This window comes from Leuresthes tenuis, unplaced genomic scaffold (assembly GCF_036924035.1).
Source record: "Leuresthes tenuis unplaced genomic scaffold, fLeuTen1.0.hap1 SCAF_24, whole genome shotgun sequence".
In the NCBI taxonomy this organism is placed as follows: Eukaryota; Metazoa; Chordata; class Actinopteri; order Atheriniformes; family Atherinopsidae; genus Leuresthes; species Leuresthes tenuis.
The window spans coordinates 380,864-406,910 of record NW_027325378.1 but is presented as its reverse complement, the minus strand read 5'-3'; the positions used below and the strand labels follow the sequence as shown (position 1 = coordinate 406,910).

Sequence of the window (26,047 nt, the reverse complement as noted above, 5' to 3'; positions counted from 1 at the left end):
AAGACAGCGTCTGCGCAGTGAACTCAGCTGGACTCACCGAATCACCGTTAAAGTAGCTCAAAGACAGCGTCTGCGCAGTGAACTCAGCAGGACTTACAGAATCACCGTTAAAGTAGCTCAAAGACAGCATCTGCAGTGAACTCAGCAGGACTTACAGAATAACCGTTAAAGTAGCTCAAAGACAGCGTCTGCGCAGTGAACTCAGCAGGACTTACAGAATCACCGTTAAAGTAGCTCAAAGACAGCGTCTGCGCAGTGAACTCAGCTGGACTTACAGAATCACCGTTAAAGTAGCTCAAAGACAGCGTCTGCAGTGAATTCAGCTGGACTTACAGAATCACCGTTAAAGCAGCTCAAAGACAGCGTCTGCAGTGAATTCAGCTGGACTTACAGAATCACCGTTAAAGTAGCTCAAAGACGGCGTCTGCGCAGTGAACTCAGCTGGACTTACAGAATCACCGTTAAAGTAGCTCAAAGACGGCGTCTGCGCAGTGAACTTAGCTGGACTCACAGAATCACCGTTAAAGTAGCTCAAAGACAGCGTCTGCGCAGTGAACTCAGCTGGACTCACAGAATCACCGTTAAAGCAGCTCAAAGACAGCGTCTGCGCAGTGAACACAGCTGGACTTACAGAATCACCGTTAAAGTAGCTCAAAGACAGCTTCTGCGCAGTGAACTCAGCTGGACTTACAGAATCACTGTTAAAGTAGCTCAAAGACAGCGTCTGCGCAGTGAACTCAGCTGGACTTACAGAATCACTGTTAAAGTAGCTCAAAGACAGCGTCTGCGCAGTGAACTCAGCTGGACTTACAGAATCACTGTTAAAGTAGCTCAAAGACAGCATCTGCGCAGTGAACTCAGCTGGACTTACAGAATCACTGTTAAAGTAGCTCAAAGACAGCATCTGCGCAGTGAACTCAGCTGGACTTACAGAATCACTGTTAAAGTAGCTCAAAGACAGCATCTGCAGTGAACTCAGCTGGACTTACAGAATCACTGTTAAAGTAGCTCAAAGACAGCATCTGCAGTGAACTCAGCTGGACTTACAGAATCACTGTTAAAGTAGCTCAAAGACAGCGTCTGTGCAGTGAACTCAGCTGGACTTACAGAATCACCGTTAAAGTAGCTCAAAGACAGCGTCTGCAGTGAACTCAGCTGGACTTACAGAATCACCGTTAAAGTAGCTCAAAGACAGCGTCTGCAGTGAACTCAGCTGGACTTACAGAATCACCGTTAAAGTAGCTCAAAGACAGCGTCTGCGCAGTGAACTCAGCTGGACTTACAGAATCATCGTTAAAGCAGCTCAAAGACAGCGTCTGCGCAGTGAACTCAGCTGGACTTACAGAATCACCGTTAAAGTAGCTCAAAGACAGCGTCTGCGCAGTGAACTCAGCTGAACTTACAGAATCACAGTTAAAGTAGCTCAAAGACAGCGTCTGCGCAGTGAACTCAGCTGAACTTACAGAATCACCGTTAAAGTAGCTCAAAGACAGCGTCTGTGCAGTGAACTCAGCTGGACTCACAGAATCACAGTTAAAGTAGCTCAAAGACAGCGTCTGTGCAGTGAATTCAGCTGGACTTACAGAATCACCGTTAAAGTAGCTCAAAGACAGCGTCTGCGCAGTGAACTCAGCTGGACTTACAGAATCACCGTTAAAGTAGCTCAAAGACAGCGTCTGCAGTGAACTCAGCTGGACTCACAGAATCACCGTTAAAGTAGCTCAAAGACAGCGTCTGCGCAGTGAACTCATCTGGACTTACAGAATCACCGTTAAAGCAGCTCAAAGACAGCGTCTGTGCAGTGAACTCAGCTGGACTTACAGAATCACCGTTAAAGTAGCTCAAAGACAGCGTCTGCAGTGAACTCAGCTGGACTTACAGAATCACCGTTAAAGTAGCTCAAAGACAGCGTCTGCAGTGAACTCAGCTGGACTTACAGAATCACCGTTAAAGTAGCTCAAAGACAGCGTCTGCGCAGTGAACTCAGCTGGACTTACAGAATCACTGTTAAAGTAGCTCAAAGACAGCGTCTGCAGTGAACTCAGCTGGACTTACAGAATCACCGTTAAAGTAGCTCAAAGACAGCGTCTGCGCAGTGAACTCAGCTGGACTTACAGAATCACTGTTAAAGTAGCTCAAAGACAGCGTCTGCAGTGAACTCAGCTGGACTTCCAGAATCACCGTTAAAGTAGCTCAAAGACAGCGTCTGCGCAGTGAACTCAGCTGAACTTACAGAATCACCGTTAAAGTAGCTCAAAGACAGCGTCTGTGCAGTGAACTCAGCTGGACTCACAGAATCACAGTTAAAGTAGCTCAAAGACAGCGTCTGTGCAGTGAATTCAGCTGGACTTACAGAATCACCGTTAAAGTAGCTCAAAGACAGCGTCTGCGCAGTGAACTCAGCTGGACTTACAGAATCACCGTTAAAGTAGCTCAAAGACAGCGTCTGCAGTGAACTCAGCTGGACTCACAGAATCACCGTTAAAGTAGCTCAAAGACAGCGTCTGCGCAGTGAACTCATCTGGACTTACAGAATCACCGTTAAAGCAGCTCAAAGACAGCGTCTGTGCAGTGAACTCAGCTGGACTTACAGAATCACCGTTAAAGTAGCTCAAAGACAGCGTCTGCAGTGAACTCAGCTGGACTTACAGAATCACCGTTAAAGTAGCTCAAAGACAGCGTCTGCAGTGAACTCAGCTGGACTTACAGAATCACCGTTAAAGTAGCTCAAAGACAGCGTCTGCGCAGTGAACTCAGCTGGACTTACAGAATCACTGTTAAAGTAGCTCAAAGACAGCGTCTGCAGTGAACTCAGCTGGACTTACAGAATCACCGTTAAAGTAGCTCAAAGACAGCGTCTGCGCAGTGAACTCAGCTGGACTTACAGAATCACTGTTAAAGTAGCTCAAAGACAGCGTCTGCAGTGAACTCAGCTGGACTTCCAGAATCACCGTTAAAGTAGCTCAAAGACAGCGTCTGCGCAGTGAACTCAGCTGGACTCACAGAATCACCGTTAAAGTAGCTCAAAGACAGCATCTGCAGTGAACTCAGCTGGACTTACAGAATCACTGTTAAAGTAGCTCAAAGACAGCGTCTGTGCAGTGAACTCAGCTGGACTTACAGAATCACTGTTAAAGTAGCTCAAAGACAGCGTCTGTGCAGTGAACTCAGCTGGACTTACAGAATCACCGTTAAAGTAGCTCAAAGACAGCGTCTGCAGTGAACTCAGCTGGACTTACAGAATCACCGTTAAAGTAGCTCAAAGACAGCGTCTGCGCAGTGAACTCAGCTGGACTTACAGAATCACTGTTAAAGTAGCTCAAAGACAGCGTCTGCGCAGTGAACTCAGCTGGACTTACAGAATCACCGTTAAAGTAGCTCAAAGACAGCGTCTGCGCAGTGAACTCAGCTGGACTTACAGAATCACCGTTAAAGTAGCTCAAAGACAGCGTCTGCAGTGAACTCAGCTGGACTTACAGAATCACCGTTAAAGTAGCTCAAAGACAGCGTCTGTGCAGTGAACTCAGCTGGACTTACAGAATCACTGTTAAAGTAGCTCAAAGACAGCATCTGCAGTGAACTCAGCTGGACTTACAGAATCACTGTTAAAGTAGCTCAAAGACAGCGTCTGTGCAGTGAACTCAGCAGGACTTACAGAATCACCGTTAAAGCAGCTCAAAGACAGCGTCTGTGCAGTGAACTCAGCTGGACTTACAGAATCACCGTTAAAGTAGCTCAAAGACAGCGTCTGTGCAGTGAACTCAGCTGGACTTACAGAATCACCGTTAAAGTAGCTCAAAGACGGCGTCTGCGCAGTGAACTCAGCTGGACTTACAGAATCACCGTTAAAGTAGCTCAAAGACAGCGTCTGCAGTGAACTCAGCTGGACTTACAGAATCACCGTTAAAGCAGCTCAAAGACAGCGTCTGTGCAGTGAACTCAGCTGGACTTACAGAATTACCGTTAAAGTAGCTCAAAGACAGCGTCTGCGCAGTGAACTCAGCTGGACTCACAGAATCACCGTTAAAGTAGCTCAAAGACAGCGTCTGCGCAGTGAACTCAGCTGGACTCACAGAATCACCGTTAAAGTAGCTCAAAGACAGCGTCTGCGCAGTGAACTCAGCTGGACTCACAGAATCACCGTTAAAGTAGCTCAAAGACAGCGTCTGCAGTGAACTCAGCTGGACTTACAGAATCACCGTTAAAGTAGCTCAAAGACAGCATCTGCAGTGAACTCAGCTGGACTTACAGAATCACCGTTAAAGTAGCTCAAAGACAGCGTCTGCGCAGTGAACTCAGCTGGACTCACAGAATCACCGTTAAAGTAGCTCAAAGACAGCGTCTGCGCAGTGAACTCAGCTGGACTCACAGAATCACCGTTAAAGTAGCTCAAAGACAGCGTCTGCGCAGTGAACTCAGCTGGACTCACAGAATCACCGTTAAAGTAGCTCAAAGACAGCGTCTGCAGTGAACTCAGCTGGACTTACAGAATCACCGTTAAAGCAGCTCAAAGACAGCGTCTGCGCAGTGAACTCAGCTGGACTTACAGAATTACCGTTAAAGTAGCTCAAAGACAGCGTCTGCGCAGTGAACTCAGCTGGACTCACAGAATCACCGTTAAAGTAGCTCAAAGACAGCGTCTGCAGTGAACTCAGCTGGACTTACACGCACCAGGACCTCCCACAGAGGAGGTTAGAGGCAGCAGGATGTCTGGAGGCTTTTCTCTCAGAGTCCACAGCATTCGTCATGGTTTGGTTAATAACTGACACACTTCACTGTTCAGATGAGAAAATAAGTCCCACTTCTTCAAACTTAAGGAGTGAAAAGCGCAGCAGTGTCACAGGACCGGTGCACTAACCTGGAACACTTCCAGTATCCAGTCCAATGAGCGGCGGGGATCTGATTCGGACATTTGACACTTCTTGTTACCTGAGACGTGATCAGCATCAACCTGGTTCATTTGAGGATGGACTCAGATAGTCTCAAGGCTCCATTAAGGATCTTAATTCATGTCACTGAGCAGAAATATATCAGTGGGATAAAAATCCTGAACACAGTTTATGCTGGGAGAACAACAGAGATGGAGGGTGGGTGTTGGACTCAGACGGGTCAACACCAGAACCAGATCAGGAGTAAATGTTACATTTCAAACTCAATTTCGCTTTAATATGGCTGTTTTCAGCCGTGGGTTATGTGGGAATAGTTCACATGAATTCATGCTACTTTTATTCAACTCTCCGAGCATCAGAACTGAAGTCCAACTCTTAGCTTTGAACACTGAACAGAACCAGCACACAGACCCTCATGATCCTTTAAAACATGATAAATATCTCATATTAATACAGTTAAAACAGAGTTAAAACTGAGCCTCCTTTATATGGATGTGCACGTTGTAAAAATCACATTTTTCTCCTTATCGAACATCTGGTTCCGTGCACCTTCCTCTGAATGTTCTCTCGTTACAGAAGCTCGTGTTGATCAGCACCGGAACCAGAGTCTTTATTCACATTTTCATGGGGAATGAAGTGAAATCCGTGTGATGACGCAGTTCTCCACCTGCACCCAAAACCAGCTGCATTCATGGGTGTGAGACATCCACAAGCCTGACAGCAGTCTCAGAGCTCCGCGCACACGCACGCACGCACGCATGCAATCGATCCCTGTGCGCTGTAACCCGATCCGTGCGTGTCAGGCCGTGCACAGAGAACTTTTCCAGACTGAAAATATTCCCATCTGTGAGGTCGGAGATAAAAATCTGTGTCTGATGGGTTCAGCCTCTATTAAAATCATCTGTTAGAGGAACTTTTCTTAATTTCTGTGCGACCTGAATCATTTCAGGGGATAAAATGCGGACTTCAGTCAGATCAGAGCGCAGCAGCAACATAAGGTGGACTTACGGGGTGATGAAGCTCGGAGGAAACTTCCTGATCCATCTCCTCGGCGCTGGCAGCATCTCCCCGAACCATCCGACGCAACTTTCGCTCCGATGGCCTCTGGTCTGCTCTGCTCCCCCAGAGCTCCGCGAAGCTGTCCGGACTCCTCCCACCGAACCCTCCTCAGCCGCGGACACAGGACATCCAGTGCTGGGCCGGACACCTGACGCACCGGGGATTTCACCCGGTTATTCCCTGGTTCAGCTGTTATTACTGTCGGCTTAAAACTAATCATGACGTTCATGGAGCGCATTTCATCACGTTCTGTGCAAAATAAGGTTTCATCTCAGAAGGCATCAGTGGGTGTTTCTGCAGTCAGATTGATCCTGAATAAAGTGTGATCACAACTGATCAGGTTTATCAGACAAAAAGACAAGAAATATCGGAAGAACTTCTTTTACATTTCTTATTTCAAGAAGAAAGTACAAATACTTCCAGAATAAAGTAAAAATACTTTAGAAATACTCCCAGAATAAAGTAGAGATACTTCCAGAGTAAAGTAGAAATACTTCCAGAGTAAAGTAGAAATACTTCCAGAGTAAAGTAGAGATACTTTAGAAATACTTCCAGAGTAAAGTAGAAATACTTCCAGAGTAAAGTAGAGATACTTTAGAAATACTTCCAGAGTAAAGTAGAAATACTTCCAGAATAAAGTAGAAATACTTTAGAAATACTTCCAGAATAAAGTAGAAATACTTCCAGAGTAAAGTAGAGATACTTTAGAAATACTTCCAGAGTAAAGTAGAAATACTTCCAGAATAAAGTAGAAATACTTTAGAAATACTCCCAGAATAAAGTAGAAATACTTTAGAAATACTTCCAGAATAAAGTAGAAATACTTCCAGAGTAAAGTAGAGATACTTTAGAAATACTTCCAGAGTAAAGTAGAAATACTTCCAGAGTAAAGTAGAGATACTTTAGAAATACTTCCAGAGTAAAGTAGAAATACTTCCAGAGTAAAGTAGAGATACTTTAGAAATACTTCCAGAGTAAAGTAGAAATACTTCCAGAATAAAGTAGAAATACTTTAGAAATACTTCCAGAGTAAAGTAGAGATACTTTAGAAATACTTCCAGAGTAAAGTAGAAATACTTTAGAAATACTCCCAGAATAAAGTAGAAATACTTCCAGAGTAAAGTAGAGATACTTTAGAAATACTTCCAGAGTAAAGTAGAAATACTTCCAGAATAAAGTAGAAATACTTTAGAAATACTCCCAGAATAAAGTAGAAATACTTTAGAAATACTTCCAGAATAAAGTAGAAATACTTCCAGAGTAAAGTAGAGATAAATGTTCAAACCAAACCTAACTTTATGAGCGATGTTACGTCAGATCAAGTTGACCTAAATGAAACAACCTTTTCCCAGGTTAATTGTAATTTTGACAGGGTTCCTTTTCTTTTGAGCTCTTTTATTATTCACATAGTGTTGGTTTTTTCTGTGATAGCTGTACAGTTGCCTGCTGAGAAGGGATCTCTTGTAAGACTGAAATACTTGGACTCAGGGGGCAGATGGAGACAGAAACCTCTTTAAAGATGTTCAGTGTGATTAAAAATGTAGAAAACCAGCCGGAGAAGTTGAAGCCACTGGGATGCAAACTGGAAATGATGATATTCAACAGAATTTTGGCTCCAGGCCCAGAAATGTGCAGAACAAGGTTCAGTGTACTGCAAATCGAGTCAGAAACACATCGTTTTAAGGTTCACAAACTTCTCTAATGTTGCTTCATACTTTCCCAAAGCAGCTCTTCTTTTACAGAAGAGTGAAAAATGACTGAAAGTCAACTAAATTCTTGTTTCTTTTGGAGTTCTGAGCCCAAGTTTTAATGGACTGACGTCAGTATTAAACCACTTGGTCCAGTTCTGAGCTGCTGCTCCCAGTTTAGCATCAATAATGACGGATCTCTTTGGGGCGTTTTAAGGTTCACAAACTTCTCTCGTGTTGCTTTCCCAAACCTCAACTCTTCTTTTACAGAAATCTCAGGGGGCGTTTCACCTCTCCTCTGAGAGGCTTCTTCAGGCCTGACTGATTGCAGTGAAATGCATACTTTGTAGATGTCACATGAGTCATTCTGAAGGTCATTTTTGTCACCTGTGAGTTGTTTGTCAACATGTTGGTCACGTGACTCCAGGTGTGAATCTCCTGAGGAGGGGGGTCATTGTAAGTGTTGGGAAGCTGATACCTTCTGTTGAAAGTGCTGCTCGGTGTGTGTTTGGGGGACTTTGAACTGCTTTCTTGACGTGCTTGTGTTTTTCAGCCATCTCCATCTTTTACTTTGAAAGAGCCGCCCGGATGTACATTTGCGGTGGTTTTAGCTTGAAGCTAACAGGTGGGACGATGTCGGCGACTTTTAGAGTTTTAAACAGCCGCCTCACGGCTCTCTGTCCAGCTGGTTTAAAGTCGCTGCTACAGAGAAATCAGCCGACGAAGAGTCCAGTCTGCGGCCGCTGGATGTCCAACACAAACACAGGTAGCGTCCCGCAGCGACAGCTAGCAGGCTAATGTTAGCCTCCTGCTGCGTGAGGGGATCGATCAGCTAATCGATAAAAAGAGTACACACCGCGTGTATCCTCGCAAGATAATAACTCAGTCTGTTTAACACTTAATTAAATGCATATCCCAGGCAACACGACTCACATTTAACACTTTAATTATGTGTTTAATATTTAACCAACGTGTTGGTCAAAGTCTTCTTCGTGTAAGTCAAGTTACCGGAAACAGTTGGCTTCAAACCGGAAGTGGGTTTACGGTCAGATTTAAACTCAAATTAGCTTTGTGTAGTCACGGACTAACGTTAAAACAACCAACACAGTCACCAAATGAATCATTTCTGTGGAAATAAGAGATTTTTTTAAATACATATGCGTGTTTCCTGATTACAGAGTTCAGTTCATGTTTGTCACGGCATCGAAACATTTAAATGTAGAAGCAGTGACGTATTATCAGTAGAAAAAGAGAGTTAAATGGCTAACTTCAGCTGTAAGGATGGCAGTTAATGATCGTGACAGTCTCATGCATAATTTGACTCGTTGTTCAGGGTTCAGATGACATCAGAGAGCTGAAAACATCCATAATCAGTTGAAAAAGGGGAACATCTTTAACTCCAGCTGTGTCAGACTCTGTCAGGTTTCACATCTGCACAGATATTATCTTTAAAACCACTACATTTTGAGACAGTGAGTCAGAAAAAGTTTGAATTGTCCTTATTTCTGCCCTCTGAATCTAATTTCAGAAGCAGAAAGTCTTCGGCCACTAGAGGGCGTCAGAGTCTTAGACCTGACGAGGTGAGTCTTTCTCTGGAGGATTCCTCGCTGCTCGTGTACTTTTCATTCCTCTGGATTGAAGGTAAAGTTTTCTGTTGGTTTGCAGAGTTCTGGCGGGTCCGTTCGCCACCATGATCCTGGGAGACCTGGGAGCCGAGGTGATCAAAGTGGAGAGACCGGGTGAGTTCACGGCTCGTTCCTGCCCAGCTACGAGTGAAGGATTGTGGGAAACCTGACGCTTTTCGGTTGGATTTGTTGAGCAGGTGCAGGCGATGACACCAGAGCCTGGGGTCCTCCGTTTGTCGGCTCAGAGAGCGTCTACTTTCTCAGCGTCAACCGGAATAAGAAGGTGAGCTTCCACCTCCACCCTGGAAAGAACCAGTTAAAGAGAAACAGAAATATGAGCGTTTGGTGGTAACTTTCTGATGAACTGTGTGGTTTCAGAGTATTGCTGTGGACCTGAAACATCGTAGAGGAGCAGAGGTCATCCAACAGGTACGGAGCTCAGAACATCACGCCAAATCAGGCCTTTTTCAAAGTACAAAAGTGCTCCTCGATCAGGTTCCAGTGTGATCAGATTGGTTTAATTTCACCTGAGGTTCTGACTGGGTTTGAACAGATCTGCTGGCCCTGAACACATCATCAGTCTTCTGAAAGCCTCCTGTTCACAGTTATTTTGGGACATTGTGCAGCAGCACAGGCAGGGACCCCCTTACTCTGAGTTAGTGTCAGTTTTAGCTAGTTTCACTGGATTTTCTTGTTGTTCTGAGTTATTTCCTTTATCCAGCTGAGCAGCACTAACATATCAGACCAGGATTGATGTTAAATTCAGTTCCTTTCTGCCAGGATATGAGGCTGGAAGCAATCAAAGAAAACTCGATGACATCACAAGCGCTAACACCTTCAATATGAGTCAGAACCGAATTCAAAGGAGAGCGGTGGTTAAAAACAGATGTGGAAAAACAAACATCTGATAGTGAAATAAATCCTTAACAAGGATGGGGGATGGATTCCAAAGTAGATGTGATGCAGGCTGACCTCACAGGTGAAGGTGGGATATCATTGGCTCCATAAAGCCTGTCTGAAACCCAGAGGAGGGCTAAAAACTTATTCATGCCTTCAGGTTTCTTTATATTCGCCTTTATGCCTGTTCCATCGACTGATTTAAGAAGAACCGGACCGGGTTTCACAGTCCTGTTGTGTTTCAGCTTGCAGGAGTGTGTGACGTGCTGGTAGAGAACTACCTGCCGGGGAAACTCCCTCAGATGGGTTTAGGATACGATCAGCTGAGCCGAGTGAACCCGGGGCTCATCTACTGCTCAATATCAGGTACCGCTTCACCTCTGAGTGCCGACAACAGGTCTTTAATGTCATTATCACAGGTAAACAATGAGGTTAAAGTGCTCTGCAGTCAGTGCATCGTTCAGTGTTTGCATGAGAATATCAAATAGATAAATAATAAATAGAAACATAAAGCAACCTAAAGACAAACAGTATGAACATCTGCAGACATTCATACTTTCTGTCACATTCAGATTCCATTTTGCACATTATTATCATGTTTCTGCAGCACTGAGGTGCAGTGACCGTCACCTGTCTGTGAAATCACTTTAAATAAAAGTTACTTTACCAGGGAACATACAGGAGACTCAAATCTGAATCATTTTCATCAGAATCTTCATCAAACTCCGGCTCAAACACATGAAAACAGTGGTGGGCCAGTGGCCTCCTGCAGTTCTGCCCTTTAACCACTAGATGTCGTCGGACTCCACGGTAACTCGGCTCTCCTCCTCGCTCTGATGGTCGGGTCAGAACTCTGCTTTGGGTTTGTTGAGGTTCGCTGCCAGAAACACTCGTGGTTCAGTCTGGGTTTGATACGGCCTCAACATCCAGAGGAGGCTCCGCCCCCTTCGCACGACCCCCACCTTTGTCCAAGGTTGTATTTGTTGTCCCTGACCTGGCCTCCAGCCACCTTTTCACAGTAAAGTCTGAGGAAAGATGGAAGAAACGGTGCTTGAGGAGCTCTCAGCTGTGATGTGGCTCTGAAACTCCAGATGTTCGGTAAATATTCTGCAGAATATTCTGCAGCTTCGTGGTCAGCAGAAAGCTCAGTTTCAGTAGAGGCTGTCGGGTAATTAGAATATTTAATGGTTTCCATCCAAACTGCCATTAACTTTGCACCTTTAAAGGGAGATTTTTTAATTTCACTCCCAGCTGGAAGTTTTCCTTTAACCTCAGTTTTAAATGGCGCTGATCCAACACATTCCTGCTGATCTCCTCCAGAAGAATCAATAAGCTGCTAAGAAAGACAACATATAAGCCCTAATGATGTGTGAATGTGTGGCGTTTAAAGCTTCAGATGCAGGGAAACTGTTCAGGCTGTGAAACCCACAACATTAAAGGCCTTAAACACCAGATCTCACCATGAGACCCAAACACATGTCAGACTTTGGTTTCATGGTCCTCCCGCAGAATTCTTCCCTCTGTTCCCTTTCTTCTTCTTTCCTCATCATTTATTCATCCAAAGTGTTCTTTCAGCCCTTGTTTAAACTCACTGCTGTAAGTTTTCTCTACCTGGTCTGAAAGTGTCCGTAAAGACTGTAGCTTACAGCTGAAAGGACACATGTGAAGCAGCAGTTTCTGCAGGCGGGCAGCAGATTATAGTCATCTGTCAGAGAGGAACCGTGAGAGCAGGGGTTTGCTCTGCGTCACAGGAAATGATTTATTTATTTTTCAGGGAAAATTTACTGTAAAACAATGAGATTTGATTCACTGATTCAAACAAACAGCTTTTTGTTGATAGAAACTTTAAAATGACACCAAACCTGCTCAGTTACTGTGATTAAAAAGAAAAACTCTCAGATTCTGTATCTTTCCTGCTGTTAAACACCTCTTTGGGATTTCATCACAGTTTTTAATGCAGAAATCCAACAAACAGCGACTGAAATCACAATGAAACAGCAGCTGAAACCTAAAGAGACGTCTCAAAGTCACGTAAAACGTTGGCTGGAATGGGGTCAGACCACCACCCAAACATTTAGAAATGTGATAAATGTGTTTCTGTTTTCATTAACGGAGGAAATCATGTTTCTGGGCAGAAATCAGCTGTTGGTGATAAACTGTAAAGCACCTGAAACGCAGGCATCATGGCCTCTGGTCTCTAATACAGCGTTATTTACTAATATATGGATTTTAACAGCATTCTGTAAGTATAAGAGATGAGAAGGAAGGCTGAGACAGCTGCTGATTGGTCGAAGGCTGAGACAGCTGCTGATTGGTCGAAGGCTGAGACAGCTGCTGATTGGTCGAAGGCTGAGACAGCTGCTGATTGGTCGAAGGGTGAGACCGCTGCTGATTGGTCGTCACCTGTCTGAAACCACAGCAGCCGGTTCTGGGTTATTGGAAGCAGCTGAGAGCTCAAACAAAGAGTTTTCTTGTGGAATGAAATGAGTCACATTTGATTAAAAAAGGATTAAAGCGCATCAAGTTCATCAATGAAATCATTTCACAGATGCCTGCTCTGATAGTTCAGTTGCATTTTGTTGTGGCGGCCAGAGACGTGTTGAACGCAGATGGTGAATCCTGTACCTCCTATGCCTCCTGTACCTCCTGTACCTCCTATGCCTCCTGTACCTCCTGTACCTCCTATGCCTCCTGTACCTCCTGTACCTCCTATGCCTCCTGTACCTCCTGTACCTCCTATGCCTCCTGTACCTCCTGTACCTCCTATTCCTCCTGTACCTCCTGTACCTCCTATGCCTCCTGTACCTCCTGTACCTCCTATTCCTCCTGTATCTTCTGTACCTCCTATGCCTCCTATGCCTCCTGTACCTCCTTTACCTCCTGTACCTCCTGTACCTCCTATGCCTCCTGTACCTCCTGTACCTCCTATGCCTCCTGTACCTCCTGTACCTCCTATGCCTCCTGTACCTCCTGTACCTCCTATGCCTCCTGTACCTCCTGTACCTCCTATGCCTCCTGTACCTCCTGTACCTCCTATGCCTCCTGTACCTCCTGTACCTCCTATTCCTCCTGTACCTCCTGTACCTCCTATGCCTCCTGTATCTTCTGTACCTCCTATGCCTCCTGTACCTCCTTTACCTCCTGTACCTCCTGTACCTCCTATGCCTCCTGTACCTCCTGTACCTCCTATTCCTCCTGTATCTTCTGTACCTCCTATGCCTCCTGTACCTCCTTTACCTCCTGTATCTCCTGTACCTCCTATGCCTCCTATGCCTCCTATCATCCTGTACCTCCTGTACCTCCTATGCCTCCTATGCCTCCTGTACCTCCTGTACCTCCTGTACCTCCTATGCCTCCTATGCCTCCTGTACCTCCTGTACCTCCATTCCTCCTGTATCTCCTGTACCTCCTTTACCTCCTATGCCTCCTGTACCTCCTTTACCTCCATTCCTCCTGTATCTCCTGTACCTCCTTTACCTCCTATGCCTCCTGTACCTCCTTTACCTCCTATGCCTCCTATGCTTCCTGTATCTCCTGTATCTCCTGTACCTCCTGTACCTCCTATGCCTCCTGTACCTCCTTTACCTCCTATGCCTCCTATCATCCTGTACCTCCTGTACCTCCTATGCCTCCTATGCCTCCTGTACCTCCTGTACCTCCTGTACCTCCTATGCCTCCTATCATCCTGTACCTCCTGTACCTCCTATGCCTCCTATGCCTCCTGTATCTCCTGTATCTCCTGTACCTCCTTTACCTCCTATGCCTCCTATGCTTCCTGTATCTCCTGTATCTCCTGTACCTCCTTTACCTCCTATGCCTCCTGTACCTCCTTTACCTCCTATGCCTCCTATCATCCTGTACCTCCTGTACCTCCTATGCCTCCTATGCCTCCTGTACCTCCTGTACCTCCTGTACCTCCTATGCCTCCTGTACCTCCTGTACCTCCTGTACCTCCTATGCCTCCTATGCTTCCTGTATCTCCTATGCCTCCATTCCTCCTGTATCTCCTGTATCTCCTGTACCTCCTTTACCTCCATTCCTCCTGTATCTCCTGTACCTCCTATGCCTCCTATGCCTCCTATATCTCCTGTACCTCCTATGCCTCCTATGCCTCCTATATCTCCTGTACCTCCTATGCCTCCTATGCCTCCTATCATCCTGTATCTCCTGTACCTCCTTTACCTCCTATGCCTCCTGTATCTCCTTTACCTCCTTTACCTCCTATGCCTCCTATGCCTCCTGTACCTCCTTTACCTCCTGTACCTCCTGTACCTCCTGTAACTCCTGTACCTCCTATGCCTCCTGTACCTCCTGTACCTCCTGTACCTCCTATGCCTCCTATGCTTCCTGTATCTCCTATGCCTCCTATGCCTCCATTCCTCCTGTATCTCCTGTATCTCCTGTACCTCCTTTACCTCCATTCCTCCTGTATCTCCTGTACCTCCTTTACCTCCTATGCCTCCTGTATCTCCTTTACCTCCTTTACCTCCTATGCCTCCTATGCCTCCTGTACCTCCTTTACCTCCTGTACCTCCTTTACCTCCTGTACCTCCTTTACCTCCTTTACCTCCTATGCCTCCTATCATCCTGTACCTCCTATTCCTCCTGTATCTCCTGACAGTTTTCTTTCCTCTCCTGTTTTATTATTTTCTGAGCTTTTCTGGGGATTTAGTCCTTATTTGGATGAAGGAGTCTTTGCAACACTCTGAGTTCCTCCTCAGTTTCAGTATCTCTGGCTAAACATGATGCTGACAGCAGAGAGTCGGTGGGAATGTTTTTATGAGCTGAACTCTTCAGGTAATCAGTCAGGTTGTTTAGTCAGAGTTAGACTCAACACTTAGCTGGAATGTAATATTTCTCCTCAGGTCAGATCAGCCCAGCACCCCCCAGGCAGTAACCTGTGTTTGTGTTCAGGTTATGGACAGACCGGGCCTCAGTCCCAGAGTCCAGGCTACGACTCCATCGCTTCAGCAGTGTCGGGGATGATGCACATCACCGGCCCAGAGGTCAGAATCTCTCCGTCTGTCACTCTGTCCGACCAGCCTGAGCTTTGCCTTTAGCACCACCTTCAGGATAAAAGTCTCATTGTTACAAGAAGATCCATCTGTGGCCTGTTAGATGTCAAATTAAAACAAGTCACACACACAGTTTTTGGAGGCAGAACTGGTCTTTCAGCCTCGCAGATTCTGACAGATCATATGATCTGGAAGTTTCTATTTGGCACACAGATCATTTGGGAATCTTTATTTCAGGGTTTTATGAGATGAGATGAAGCCACAGCTCTGCGTCAGGCTCATTGAACCAGTGTTATCTGACTGAGAGGAAACTAAATCTGCCCTCAACTCCCAGCTCATTATCACTTGTTTCTGTCTCATTCTGTCTCATTCTGTCATTTGGAAAACTTCACGTTACGCCACTGTTGAATCGGATTGACTTTGGTATTAATTACTGTCGTATGAATGAATTTCTGAGGTTGCTCTCCACCCAAAAACATGTTTAATGAGAGAACTATGAGCACACATAAAGAAGCGATGCTGGCCTGTGTGGAGACGGTACTTTAGAGCTTCCTGTCTCAAGCATTGTTGAAAAAAGGATGGATATGAGCGGCTGAGCTGCTCCCAGACATCTGGAGGGAAGTGTAAGAGACACCTGACCAAGGATCCACCTTCTGACGCCTTCTGCTGTTTCAGATATTGCAACAGAAGCATTTACTCCTCCATAGTGGAGTAAAAACTCCAAACAACACACTCCTGGGTTGCCATTACAGCTGTAAACATGAAAGCTTGTACCAGAGAGTCCTCCGCCAAGTTTAGACTCTTTAAAAACACAACCAAGAACACCTACAAGGGCCAATCGGATTTCTTTAATACTGAATCAACAGACAACTCGATCTCCACAGTTTTATCTGAACCTCCCATAATGCACTGCTTCTGCCAGCAGGACGGAGAGCCGGTGCGTCCAGGTGTTGCCATGACGGACCTGGCAACGGGGCTGTATGCACACGGAGCCGTCATGGCTGCCCTGCTGCAGCGACACAAGACGGGGAGAGGAGTTCACATCGACTGCAACCTGCTGTCCTCACAGGTGAGTTGGTGATGTCACGCAGAGAACCGGCCAATCAGCTCACAGTCTGCCCTACAACGCTGACAATGTTGAGATTACATAGGTTTATTTACTGATTTATTTCTTCCTTTAGCAGCAGCTAATGCTAACAGCTTAGCTAATGAAATAACTCCTCATGGTTTATTTACTGATTTATTTCTTCCTTTAGCAGCAGCTAACGCTAACAGCTTAGCTAATGAAATAACTCCTCATGGTTTATTTATTGATTTATTTCTTCCTTTAGCAGCAGCTAACGCTAACAGCTTAGCTAATGAAATAACTCCTCATGGTTTATTTACTGATTTATTTCTTCCTTTAGCAGCAGCTAACGCTAACAGCTTAGCTAATGAAGATGACGTACACCAACTTCTAAGGAGTTACTGCTGTTCCTTTCTGAAAGATGAACATTATTGTTCCCACATTACTTTGTTAGCTGAAGCTAACGCTAACAGCTTAGCTAATGAAGATGACGTACACCAACTTCTAAGGAGTTACTGCTGTTCCTTTCTGAAAGATGAACATTATTGTTCCCACATTACTTTGTTAGCTGAAGCTTTCTAGCTGAACGGTTCCGTTCTGTAACTCAGACAACCTGCAGCTGTGTTTAAGGTGTGTTTCCAACACAACACCGGTCCTCTCCTCACTCTCGCTGTGCTAACGTTACATTATCAGCATGTTTCTGATAAAGATGGAGGTCTCCAGGTACAACTGTTTAATGAGGTTAATATATCCAAACTGTTTAAAAGCAGTAATTAACGGTTCACTTGCATTACTATGAGTTACGCTGTGCACATCTCCGGCTTGGTCCATTACTGCTGATGAGAAAGCATTGTTTGCTAGCATCTGCTGCTAACTTACAGCTAACAGCTAACTTACAGCTAACAGCTAGCTAACAGCTAACTTACAGCTAACTGCTAACTTACAGTTAACTGCTAACCTGTTTCCCTCTGGGATCAATAGAGTAACAAACCAGCAGAATCCTGCCTGAAACTCTCAGGCTGGGAAGATGACAGAGGAGTCGAGCCACCTTTAAGTCTTCAGCTCAACCCTCTAAAACTGAGCTGATGTGGATTTATTTCTGAGTTTGTTTTCAGTCTCGCTGCTGAATTTTCTACAATTTGGACCCAATAAAACCTCATTAGATTAATCCAGCAGTCAGGAAGTAACAGCATCATCTAATTGGTTATCAGTTATCTTCATCATCACAAAGAAACGAGACAAACCAGGTTCAACTTCAGTTTTGTGTCTGACACGGCAGCAGCTGATCGTTAATTATAGGATCCCAGATAACAGATGGAAACCAGCAGCACTTTACTGTGATGTCAGAGATAAACAGACAAGAAAAACAACAGCATTTAACCATCAGAATAATCAATCAACTGAATCTCTGAGAAATGAATCAAATCAGATAAGTTCAGCAGAGTAAAAAGAGGGATGATTACTGATAAAATCTGTAAATCAGCTGGAATTAGGACCTGAAACCTTTTTAAATGCATTTTTGGAGCTTTCCTCACAGACTTCAACTCATAAGTTCTGGAGGAATTTTCTTCTGTTCATAACGAACACGTTTTTCTTTAATCTCATAAAAATGAGCCTCAGCTCCCTGAGAGCGGAATAAACCAGCCACAGGTTTGTCCCTGAATGCACCACCACTGCAGCTCCTTGTGCTGATTCAGTGTTGTGTTTGGTGTCTGCTGTAAATCACAGCACTGAGGCCGAGTGTCCGGTTCCATGTAGATCAATGAGATGTTTTTGTCTGCAGATAAAAGCAGGAGTCTGTTACCAAACCAGAAAACCTGCAGGTATTCAAACAAGCTGCTGCTTCATCCTGAAAAGCACGGCGGCTGTAAACACGGCCAACGGTATTTCTCTGAGAGTTTAAACAAATCAGCGATTTGAGACCCTAAAACTGTCAGCGGTTCAGAGACAGATGGGACCAGGTGTGGTTTTGGACTCTGAAGACTCGGGGTGCGTTTGATTTGCTGTGTCAGGACATGCTGCTTGTGTGACAGTGTTGCCTTTAAACCTGTTTTATGTGTCTCCTTTCCTTATTCCTCACCACTGTGGCTGCGACATGACGGCTCGGCTCATTTAGCAACTTTACTGCCTCCGGATAGGAATTCAGTTTATACACAGAGCTTAGAATGAAAACCCAGAAGCCACTGACTGATGTGGGAAACGTTGCAGCAGCTCAGAGGGTCGTGGAAGAAGTCTGAACTCCAGACGGCTGGGAAACAGACAGATGAAGATGCAGCGATAGGTTAAATCGAATAAGATGAACATTTCTGGGTAGAGTCACAGATTAAAGATGGATGATAGATAGATAACACAGACCTGGACCTGGAAACTAAAAGCACTGCCTCCCAATCTGGTCAGAACTCTTAGAATGAAGCCACCTGATTGGTCGGAACAGTTAGGTTACTGATATAAAAGCTCCATATAAGGGGCTCCATATGAGCAGCATTTTGGATCAACCAAAAGGTTTTAATGGGATTATTGGGACATCTAGCTGAAATGCTACAGCAGTAATCCAGACGAGACGTTTTTAAGCATCTCTTTGGGACAGGATGCACCGGATTTTGGTGATTTTCTGCAGATGAACATTAAATATCTGAAGTAAAAGACAGTGCGGGTCAACAATGACTCCAAGGCTCCCCACAGTATTTCTGGAAACCAGTGTGATATCATTCAAGGTTACTGAAAAAATGTTCTAATAAGCTTTTTTCCTGCAAAGAAATGCAGCCTTTAAAACATTTTACTTGTTACATTGGATGCTGAGCTGCTGGAAGGACTTCTGCAGGTCGTGTTTTACATCTGTTATGATGCGTAACCATGGCAACGGGGTAGTTGTTTGCATGTTGGAGCATCTAACTGAGCTTTTTAAAGCCCAAGTATTGCCTGGAATCAGAGCCCAAATCCAGATTAATTGAAGAGGAGACATCTTGCCATCATTTCAAGCATTTATAGTTTATATTTATAGAAAACAAAAGTGGTCCCAGTCCAGAACCATGTGGAACTCCACAGCTAACCCAGGTTGGTTTACAAACTGGAACGTGGCTTAAATCGTTCTACAGCAGGAATCTCGATCCAGATGTTGTGGACAGTTTTGTCAGATGCAGCTCGAACAGAACCAGAGAACATGTCCATGGTGGACTCCAGAGTGAAACTGCAAACCATCCATTTTAAAATACCTTTTTTCTGTTAAATATGGGTGTGTTTGACCCACATTGTGCTTTTTAAACAGTGGATTTGTTAACAGCTGCTTTAGAGGAACATATCCAGTCAGAGACGGATTGACCCGATCGGTACTCCAACACAAACCGTGAAGTTGTTGCCTGCGATTGCTTTTCCAGGCTGAAAAGGTCTCGATCCCTGCGGTCGACTCCTGGAGCTGCTGCACACAAGTTACCCACAATCCACCTCTCCTCCCTCCCCACGCAGCCACAGGCATGCCGGCACAGTGCGAATCCACCAGGAGGCCACATGTGGACGGCTTTGAGCTGAGTTTGGGTTGAGCATCAGGGGAAATCTGATGGTTTCGGCTCCACACTGAAGGATGATTGTGGTGTGTCAGCGAGTCAGAAGAAGGGAAATACTTTTTTAATACTTTGAGACGTTCTGGGTCTCCTCTGCGATGGTTCAGATTCTGAACTGTTCCACAGGCGGAGCCCTGCTGGGCCTCCAGTTTAAACAGTATAATGTTGGTTTCTAAACAGAGAGGAGATGGACAGCACCGCCCATTCCTCTGATGTTCTGCTCCTTCTTCCTCTTCTCCATCAGCACCATTTTACTCTGAATTAGTCTGAGTTTAAAGCTTCAGGTCGGACTGTTTCCAGTTGTCAGATTAAGACATCAAGGTACCTAAAAGTCTGGGATCTTGGGTCCACATTGCTGAGAGTTTATTGAAGCCGACGTCACTCTTGATGAAGGATTCGTGTTATTTAGTCTGGGAGCAGGAAAGTAATCACTGACGTCTGTAACTGGGGCAGAACCACAGTGGTTTTCCTGGTTCTGCAGAACAAAATCATCCAGAACTTTGAAGAAATGTTCTGTTTGATTCATGTCAAGAATTATGAGTAAAAGGTTTATTTATAAAAGCTCATTCTGGGTCTTTACATGGTTTTACATGTTAATACTAAAATAAATTAAATTCAACATCAAGATTACAAACAAATTAACTTTAAAACCATTTTAATGGGAAAATAAATGCATCTTACAGAAGAGTTTTCAGCTCCTCCGACAGAACGTCGAGTAAAACGGTGCAGGGCTGGAAACCGAAGCTGAAGAAGGGCGGTTTCAGACTGACTGAGACCTCCATCTTTATCAGAAACATGCCGATAATGTAACGTTAGCACAGCGAGAGTGAGGAGAGGACCGGTGTTGTGTTGGAAACACACCTTAAACACAGCTGCAGGTTGTCTGAGTTACAGAACGGAACCGTTCAGCTAGAAAGCTTCAGCTAACAAAGTAATGTGGGAACAATAATGTTCATCTTTCAGAAAGGAGCAGCAGTAACTCATCTTCATTAGCTAAGCTGTTAGCGTTAGCTTCAGCTAACAAAGTAATGTGGGAACAATAATGTTCATCTTTCAGAAAGGAACAGCAGTAACTCCTTAGAAGTTGGTGTACGTCATCTTCATTAGCTAAGCTGTTAGCGTTAGCTGCTGCTAACAAAGTAATGTGGGAACAATAATGTTCATCTTTCAGAAAGGAGCAGCAGTAACTCATCTTCATTAGCTAAGCTGTTAGCGTTAGCTTCAGCTAACAAAGTAATGTGGGAACAATAATGTTCATCTTTCAGAAAGGAACAGCAGTAACTCCTTAGAAGTTGGTGTACGTCATCTTCATTAGCTAAGCTGTTAGCGTTAGCTTCAGCTAACAAAGTAATGTGGGAACAATAATGTTCATCTTTCAGAAAGGAGCAGCAGTAACTCCTTAGAAGTTGCTGTACGTCATCTTCATTAGCTAAGCTGTTAGCGTTAGCTTCAGCTAACAAAGTAATGTGGGAACAATAATGTTCATCTTTCAGAAAGGAACAGCAGTAACTCCTTAGAAGTTGGTGTACGTCATCTTCATTAGCTAAGCTGTTAGCGTTAGCTTCAGCTAACAAAGTAATGTGGGAACAATAATGTTCATCTTTCAGAAAGGAACAGCAGTAACTCCTTAGAAGTTGGTGCACGTCATCTTCATTAGCTAAGCTGTTAGCGTTAGCTTCAGCTAACAAAGTAATGTGGGAACAATAATGTTCATCTTTCAGAAAGTAACAGCAGTAACTGCTTAGAAGTTGGTGTACGTCATCTTCATTAGCTAAGCTGTTAGCGTTAGCTTCAGCTAACAAAGTAATGTGGGAACAATAATGTTCATCTTTCAGAAAGGAATAGCAGTAACTCCTTAGAAGTTGGTGTACGTCATCTTCATTAGCTAAGCTGTTAGCGTTAGCTGTTAGCGTTAGCTGCTGCTAAAGGAAGAAATAAATCAGTAAATAAACCATGAGGAGTTATTTCATTAGCTAAGCTGTTAGCGTTAGCTGCTAGCATTAGCTGTTAGCGTTAGCTGCTGCTAAAGGAAGAAATAAATCAGGAAATAAACCATGAGGAGTTATTTCATTAGCTTAGCTGTTAGCGTTAGCTGCTGCTAAAGGAGGAAATAAATCAGTAAATAAAGCATGAGGAGTTATTTCATTAGCTAAGCTGTTAGCGTTAGCTGCTGCTAAAGGAAGAAATAAATCAGTAAATAAACCATGAGGAGTTATTTCATTAGCTTAGCTGTTAGCGTTAGCTGCTGCTAAAGGAGGAAATAAATCAGTAAATAAACCATGAGGAGTTATTTTATTAGCTAAGCTGTTAGCGTTAGCTGCTGCTAAAGGAAGAAATAAATCAGTAAATAAACCATGAGGAGTTATTTTATTAGCTAAGCTGTTAGCGTTAGCTGCTGCTAAAGGAAGAAATAAATCAGTAAATAAACCATGAGGAGTTATTTCATCAGCTAAGCTGTTAGCGTTAGCTGCTGCTAAAGGAAGAAATAAATCAGTAAATAAACCATGAGGAGTTATTTCATTAGCTAAGCTGTTAGCGTTAGCTGCTGCTAAAGGAGGAAATAAATCAGTAAATAAACCATGAGGAGTTATTTCATTAGCTAAGCTGTTAGCGTTAGCTGCTGCTAAAGGAAGAAATAAATCAGTAAATAAACCATGAGGAGTTATTTCATTAGCTTAGCTGTTAGCGTTAGCTGCTGCTAAAGGAGGAAATAAATCAGTAAATAAACCATGAGGAGTTATTTTATTAGCTAAGCTGTTAGCGTTAGCTGCTGCTAAAGGAGGAAATAAATCAGTAAATAAACCATGAGGAGTTATTTTATTAGCTAAGCTGTTAGCATTAGCTGCTGCTAAAGGAAGAAATAAATCAGTAAATAAACCATGAGGAGTTATTTCATCAGCTAAGCTGTTAGCGTTAGCTGCTGCTAAAGGAAGAAATAAATCAGTAAATAAACCATGAGGAGTTATTTCATTAGCTAAGCTGTTAGCGTTAGCTGCTGCTAAAGGAAGAAATAAATCAGTAAATAAACCATGAGGAGTTATTTCATTAGCTAAGCTGTTAGCGTTAGCTGCTGCTAAAGGAAGAAATAAATCAGTAAATAAACCATGAGGAGTTACTTCATTAGCTAAGCTGTTAGCGTTAGCTGCTGCTAAAGGAGGATATAAATCAGTAAATAAACCATGAGGAGTTATTTCTCAGATGCTTCCATTTCCCTGCTCTGAAGTTCAGGCTCTGAGAGTTGGAACTGATCCTCTTTGGGGCTCAGTTCCTTCAGTCCAGCGTTGAACTGGACCAAGTTGTTAAAGTTAAAGAGAGCTGGTTAAACGAGGAACTTTCTGTCGAACCTTCTTGAGTTTTTCTGTGAGTTAAATTGGTAAAAACTCAAAAATCTCCTGCATTTCTCCTCCTTTCTGAACAACATAACTCTGGATCTGATTCTGACATAATGCTAATAAGTGTGGAGCTCACAGGGTGACACTGAGGGGAGTAAGAAGTAATTAATGTTATCATGACTTAATTTACGATGATGTCGCCGCAGAACTGTTCCAGATGTGGAAGTTGTTCACTTTATCCAACAGATCCATAAAGGTTCTTATGCTGAAAACAGAGAAAACTACCAATAATATTAGTTTAAATGTGCAGCTTTGACTGTAGAAACCCATCCATCCATCCTCTTTCTGCAGGTTTCATCCTGTTCAGGGTCGTTCCCTCTGATCTAAAGACACTTAAAGGGCTTTTATCTGAAAGCAGTGACTCTTAAACACTGACAGCAGCTGATAAACAGGCTGAACTGTGAGCTAACTGATCATTTCCTGTTCATCCTGTCAGGATATCTGACACAATAAAACGATGTTTAGCAGAAGCTGAGCTGCCCGGGAGGCTGTGAGCTTCATCCTATGAGCCGTATGGCAGCCTGTCGGGCTCAGAATGTGGAGCACGACTGGTCAGAACAGGGTCAAAGGTCAGCCTCTGGTCCTTCTGCAGCTCAGATTAACAGCTCAGTCTCACCTCTCCCCTCACTGCCAGGTTTCCTGCCTCAGCCACATAGCTGCCAACTACCTGAACGGCGGGAAGGAGGCGAGGCGCTGGGGGACGGCCCACGAGAGCATCGTACCTTACCAGGTAACCAGGTAACCAGGTAACCAGGTAACCAGGTAACCAGGTAACCAGGTCCCGACTGTCCATCCGAGCCTCTGAGCCGACAAAGGGAAGGAAAAGCCTCCAAATGGACGAAGTCACAGACAGTAAAAGCATCAAACTGGCTCATCTGAACCTATTTTAGTCACTTTTTGGTGTTTTTTAATGATATAAAGCAGGAAAGGTTCCCACATCAGAAGGGAAGCGTCTGAAGTCACATTCACACAATTATACGACACTTAGAGCCGATTAGTGTCAGACAGGCTGACGGTTGTGATGTGGGACGCCGGGTTCCTCTGAGTTTCCTTTAATCGCAGACGTTTGCGGCTGTTAATCGTTTTCATCCATTCAGAAACAGACGATCGCTCGGATGCAGATAAGTTCATTAAAGCTGGAGTTAAACACGTCTCTGTGGCCTCGTTAAACATGAGTTATCTGCTCTCTGCACGGCACAAACTCAGAGGGCGTCGCCTGGAAGTCTGACAGGAGTTTCCCCGGCCTCGGGTTCTGCTGCTCTGCTCCACGCCGCGGCGGCCGGGTCGTGCTGATCGAGCTGGAACGGGTCAGAGATGCATCCAACAGGTCTGAGGCACACTCTCTGGACTGTTTGAGTCTGAATAAAAACTCTGAGGAGCAGAGAAGGAGCTCAGAGGAAGGGCAGCCTGGTGTATCAGGGCCTTAGACCTAAAGCAGCAGGATGGACCTTTATCTGGAGGAAGTGACATCATGAAGCTGCAGCTGAGACCCCAGGTCTGTTGGAGCTGACTGAAGCCGACTAACAGAAACACTAAGTGCAGACAGCTGTGTTTGTGGCAGACAGGAAGAAGGTGGCGGTGCGTTTCCTCCCCTCTTCTTCTTCTTCTGTTCTGTCTGAGAGCTTCATTCCAGGGAAATGAACATTTCAATCTTCTGCAAATGGAAACAAGAAGTTGGCTCCAGCGTCTGCTTCAGATTACCCAGAGGGAGCCTGAGGGAGATGTTCCCGCTGAGGTTCATGACTCACATGTGGACTTCAAACACGCTGCTCCTGATGCCTGCCTTCTTCCTTCGGTGTCAACGCCGCGGCGGCGGCTCCATTCTTGTGGTCCCGGCCGCAGCTTTATTGTCCCACGTTGGGATGTGATCCTCATGTGGACGGCGCTCCCTCCCCTCCACCCCGTCCTCACCCCCCGGCCACGGCAGATGAAAGCCGGGCGGACGGGTTCGCCGGAGATCGGCACAGTCCAAACAACAGAATTAGCGGCGCTGCGGTCGCAGCTTTGGGAGGACGATGCTGGAGCTGAGGGAGGCGATCCCTCAAACTGAGACATCCACCGTGTCAAAGAGGAGGCACATGAGAGGCCTGATGGCTCAGAGCCTGGAGATGGAGCAGCTCGGCTGTTTCAACCCAAACCCACATTAACACAGATCTTAATCCGTGTCATCAGACAAAAGAGAACCGGCCTGTCCACGCTTCCCTCTCTGACCGGCACAGAACAAGAGCCTCCAGAGGAAGAAGAAGAAGAAGAAAGTTTACTACAGGGGCGTCTCTGGGATGTGGGGTCGGGGGGGCTTAGCCCTCAGGAGATGGATCTTAAAAATAACAGAATCATTTCTACATCTCAGACCTGCAACACGTTCCTTTTCCCACTTTGTTTCCTTCTGCCAACACTTAAAGCCGCTCTGACTCTGAGGAAACCAGGTGATGCAGAGTTCCAGCTGTTATTTTGTCCCATTCTTCCTTAAACAGGTCTGAATACCAATAATGACCAAATTACACCAAATAATGACCAAATTATACCAAATAATGACCAAATTATACCAAATAATGACCGAATTACACCAAATAATGACCGAATTACACCAAATAATGTCCGAATTACACTAAATAATGACCAAATTATACAAAATTATGACCAAATATACCAAATAATGATCAAAATATACCAAATAATGACCAAATATACCAAATAATGACCAAATTATACCAAATAATGACCAAATTATACCAAATAATGACCGAATTACACCAAATAATGACCAAATTACACCAAATAATGACCAAATTACACCAAATAATGACCAAATTACACCAAATAATGACCAAATTACACCAAATAATGACCAAGTTACAC

The 26,047-nt window shown here is 44.5% G+C and overlaps 1 protein-coding gene across 2 annotated transcripts in view; it reads left to right on the top strand.

The window, feature by feature from the left end:
• Window positions 1-8,226: 8,226 nt before the first annotated feature.
• sugct (succinyl-CoA:glutarate-CoA transferase) overlaps window positions 8,227-26,047 on the top strand; it is a 90,646-nt gene continuing 72,825 nt past the window's right edge. The window contains exons 1-9 of one of the 2 annotated variants that reach the window (XM_072378927.1): window positions 8,227-8,402; window positions 9,165-9,216; window positions 9,302-9,375; window positions 9,459-9,544; window positions 9,640-9,690; window positions 10,404-10,524; window positions 15,073-15,164; window positions 16,099-16,242; window positions 23,823-23,918. In XM_072378927.1, the coding sequence (XP_072235028.1) occupies window positions 8,270-8,402; window positions 9,165-9,216; window positions 9,302-9,375; window positions 9,459-9,544; window positions 9,640-9,690; window positions 10,404-10,524; window positions 15,073-15,164; window positions 16,099-16,242; window positions 23,823-23,918 (849 nt within the window). In that variant the 5' untranslated portion in view covers window positions 8,227-8,269. The remainder of the gene's footprint in view (window positions 8,403-9,164; window positions 9,217-9,301; window positions 9,376-9,458; window positions 9,545-9,639; window positions 9,691-10,403; window positions 10,525-15,072; window positions 15,165-16,098; window positions 16,243-23,822; window positions 23,919-26,047) is intronic. The other variant, XM_072378928.1, reaches the window with a different exon arrangement.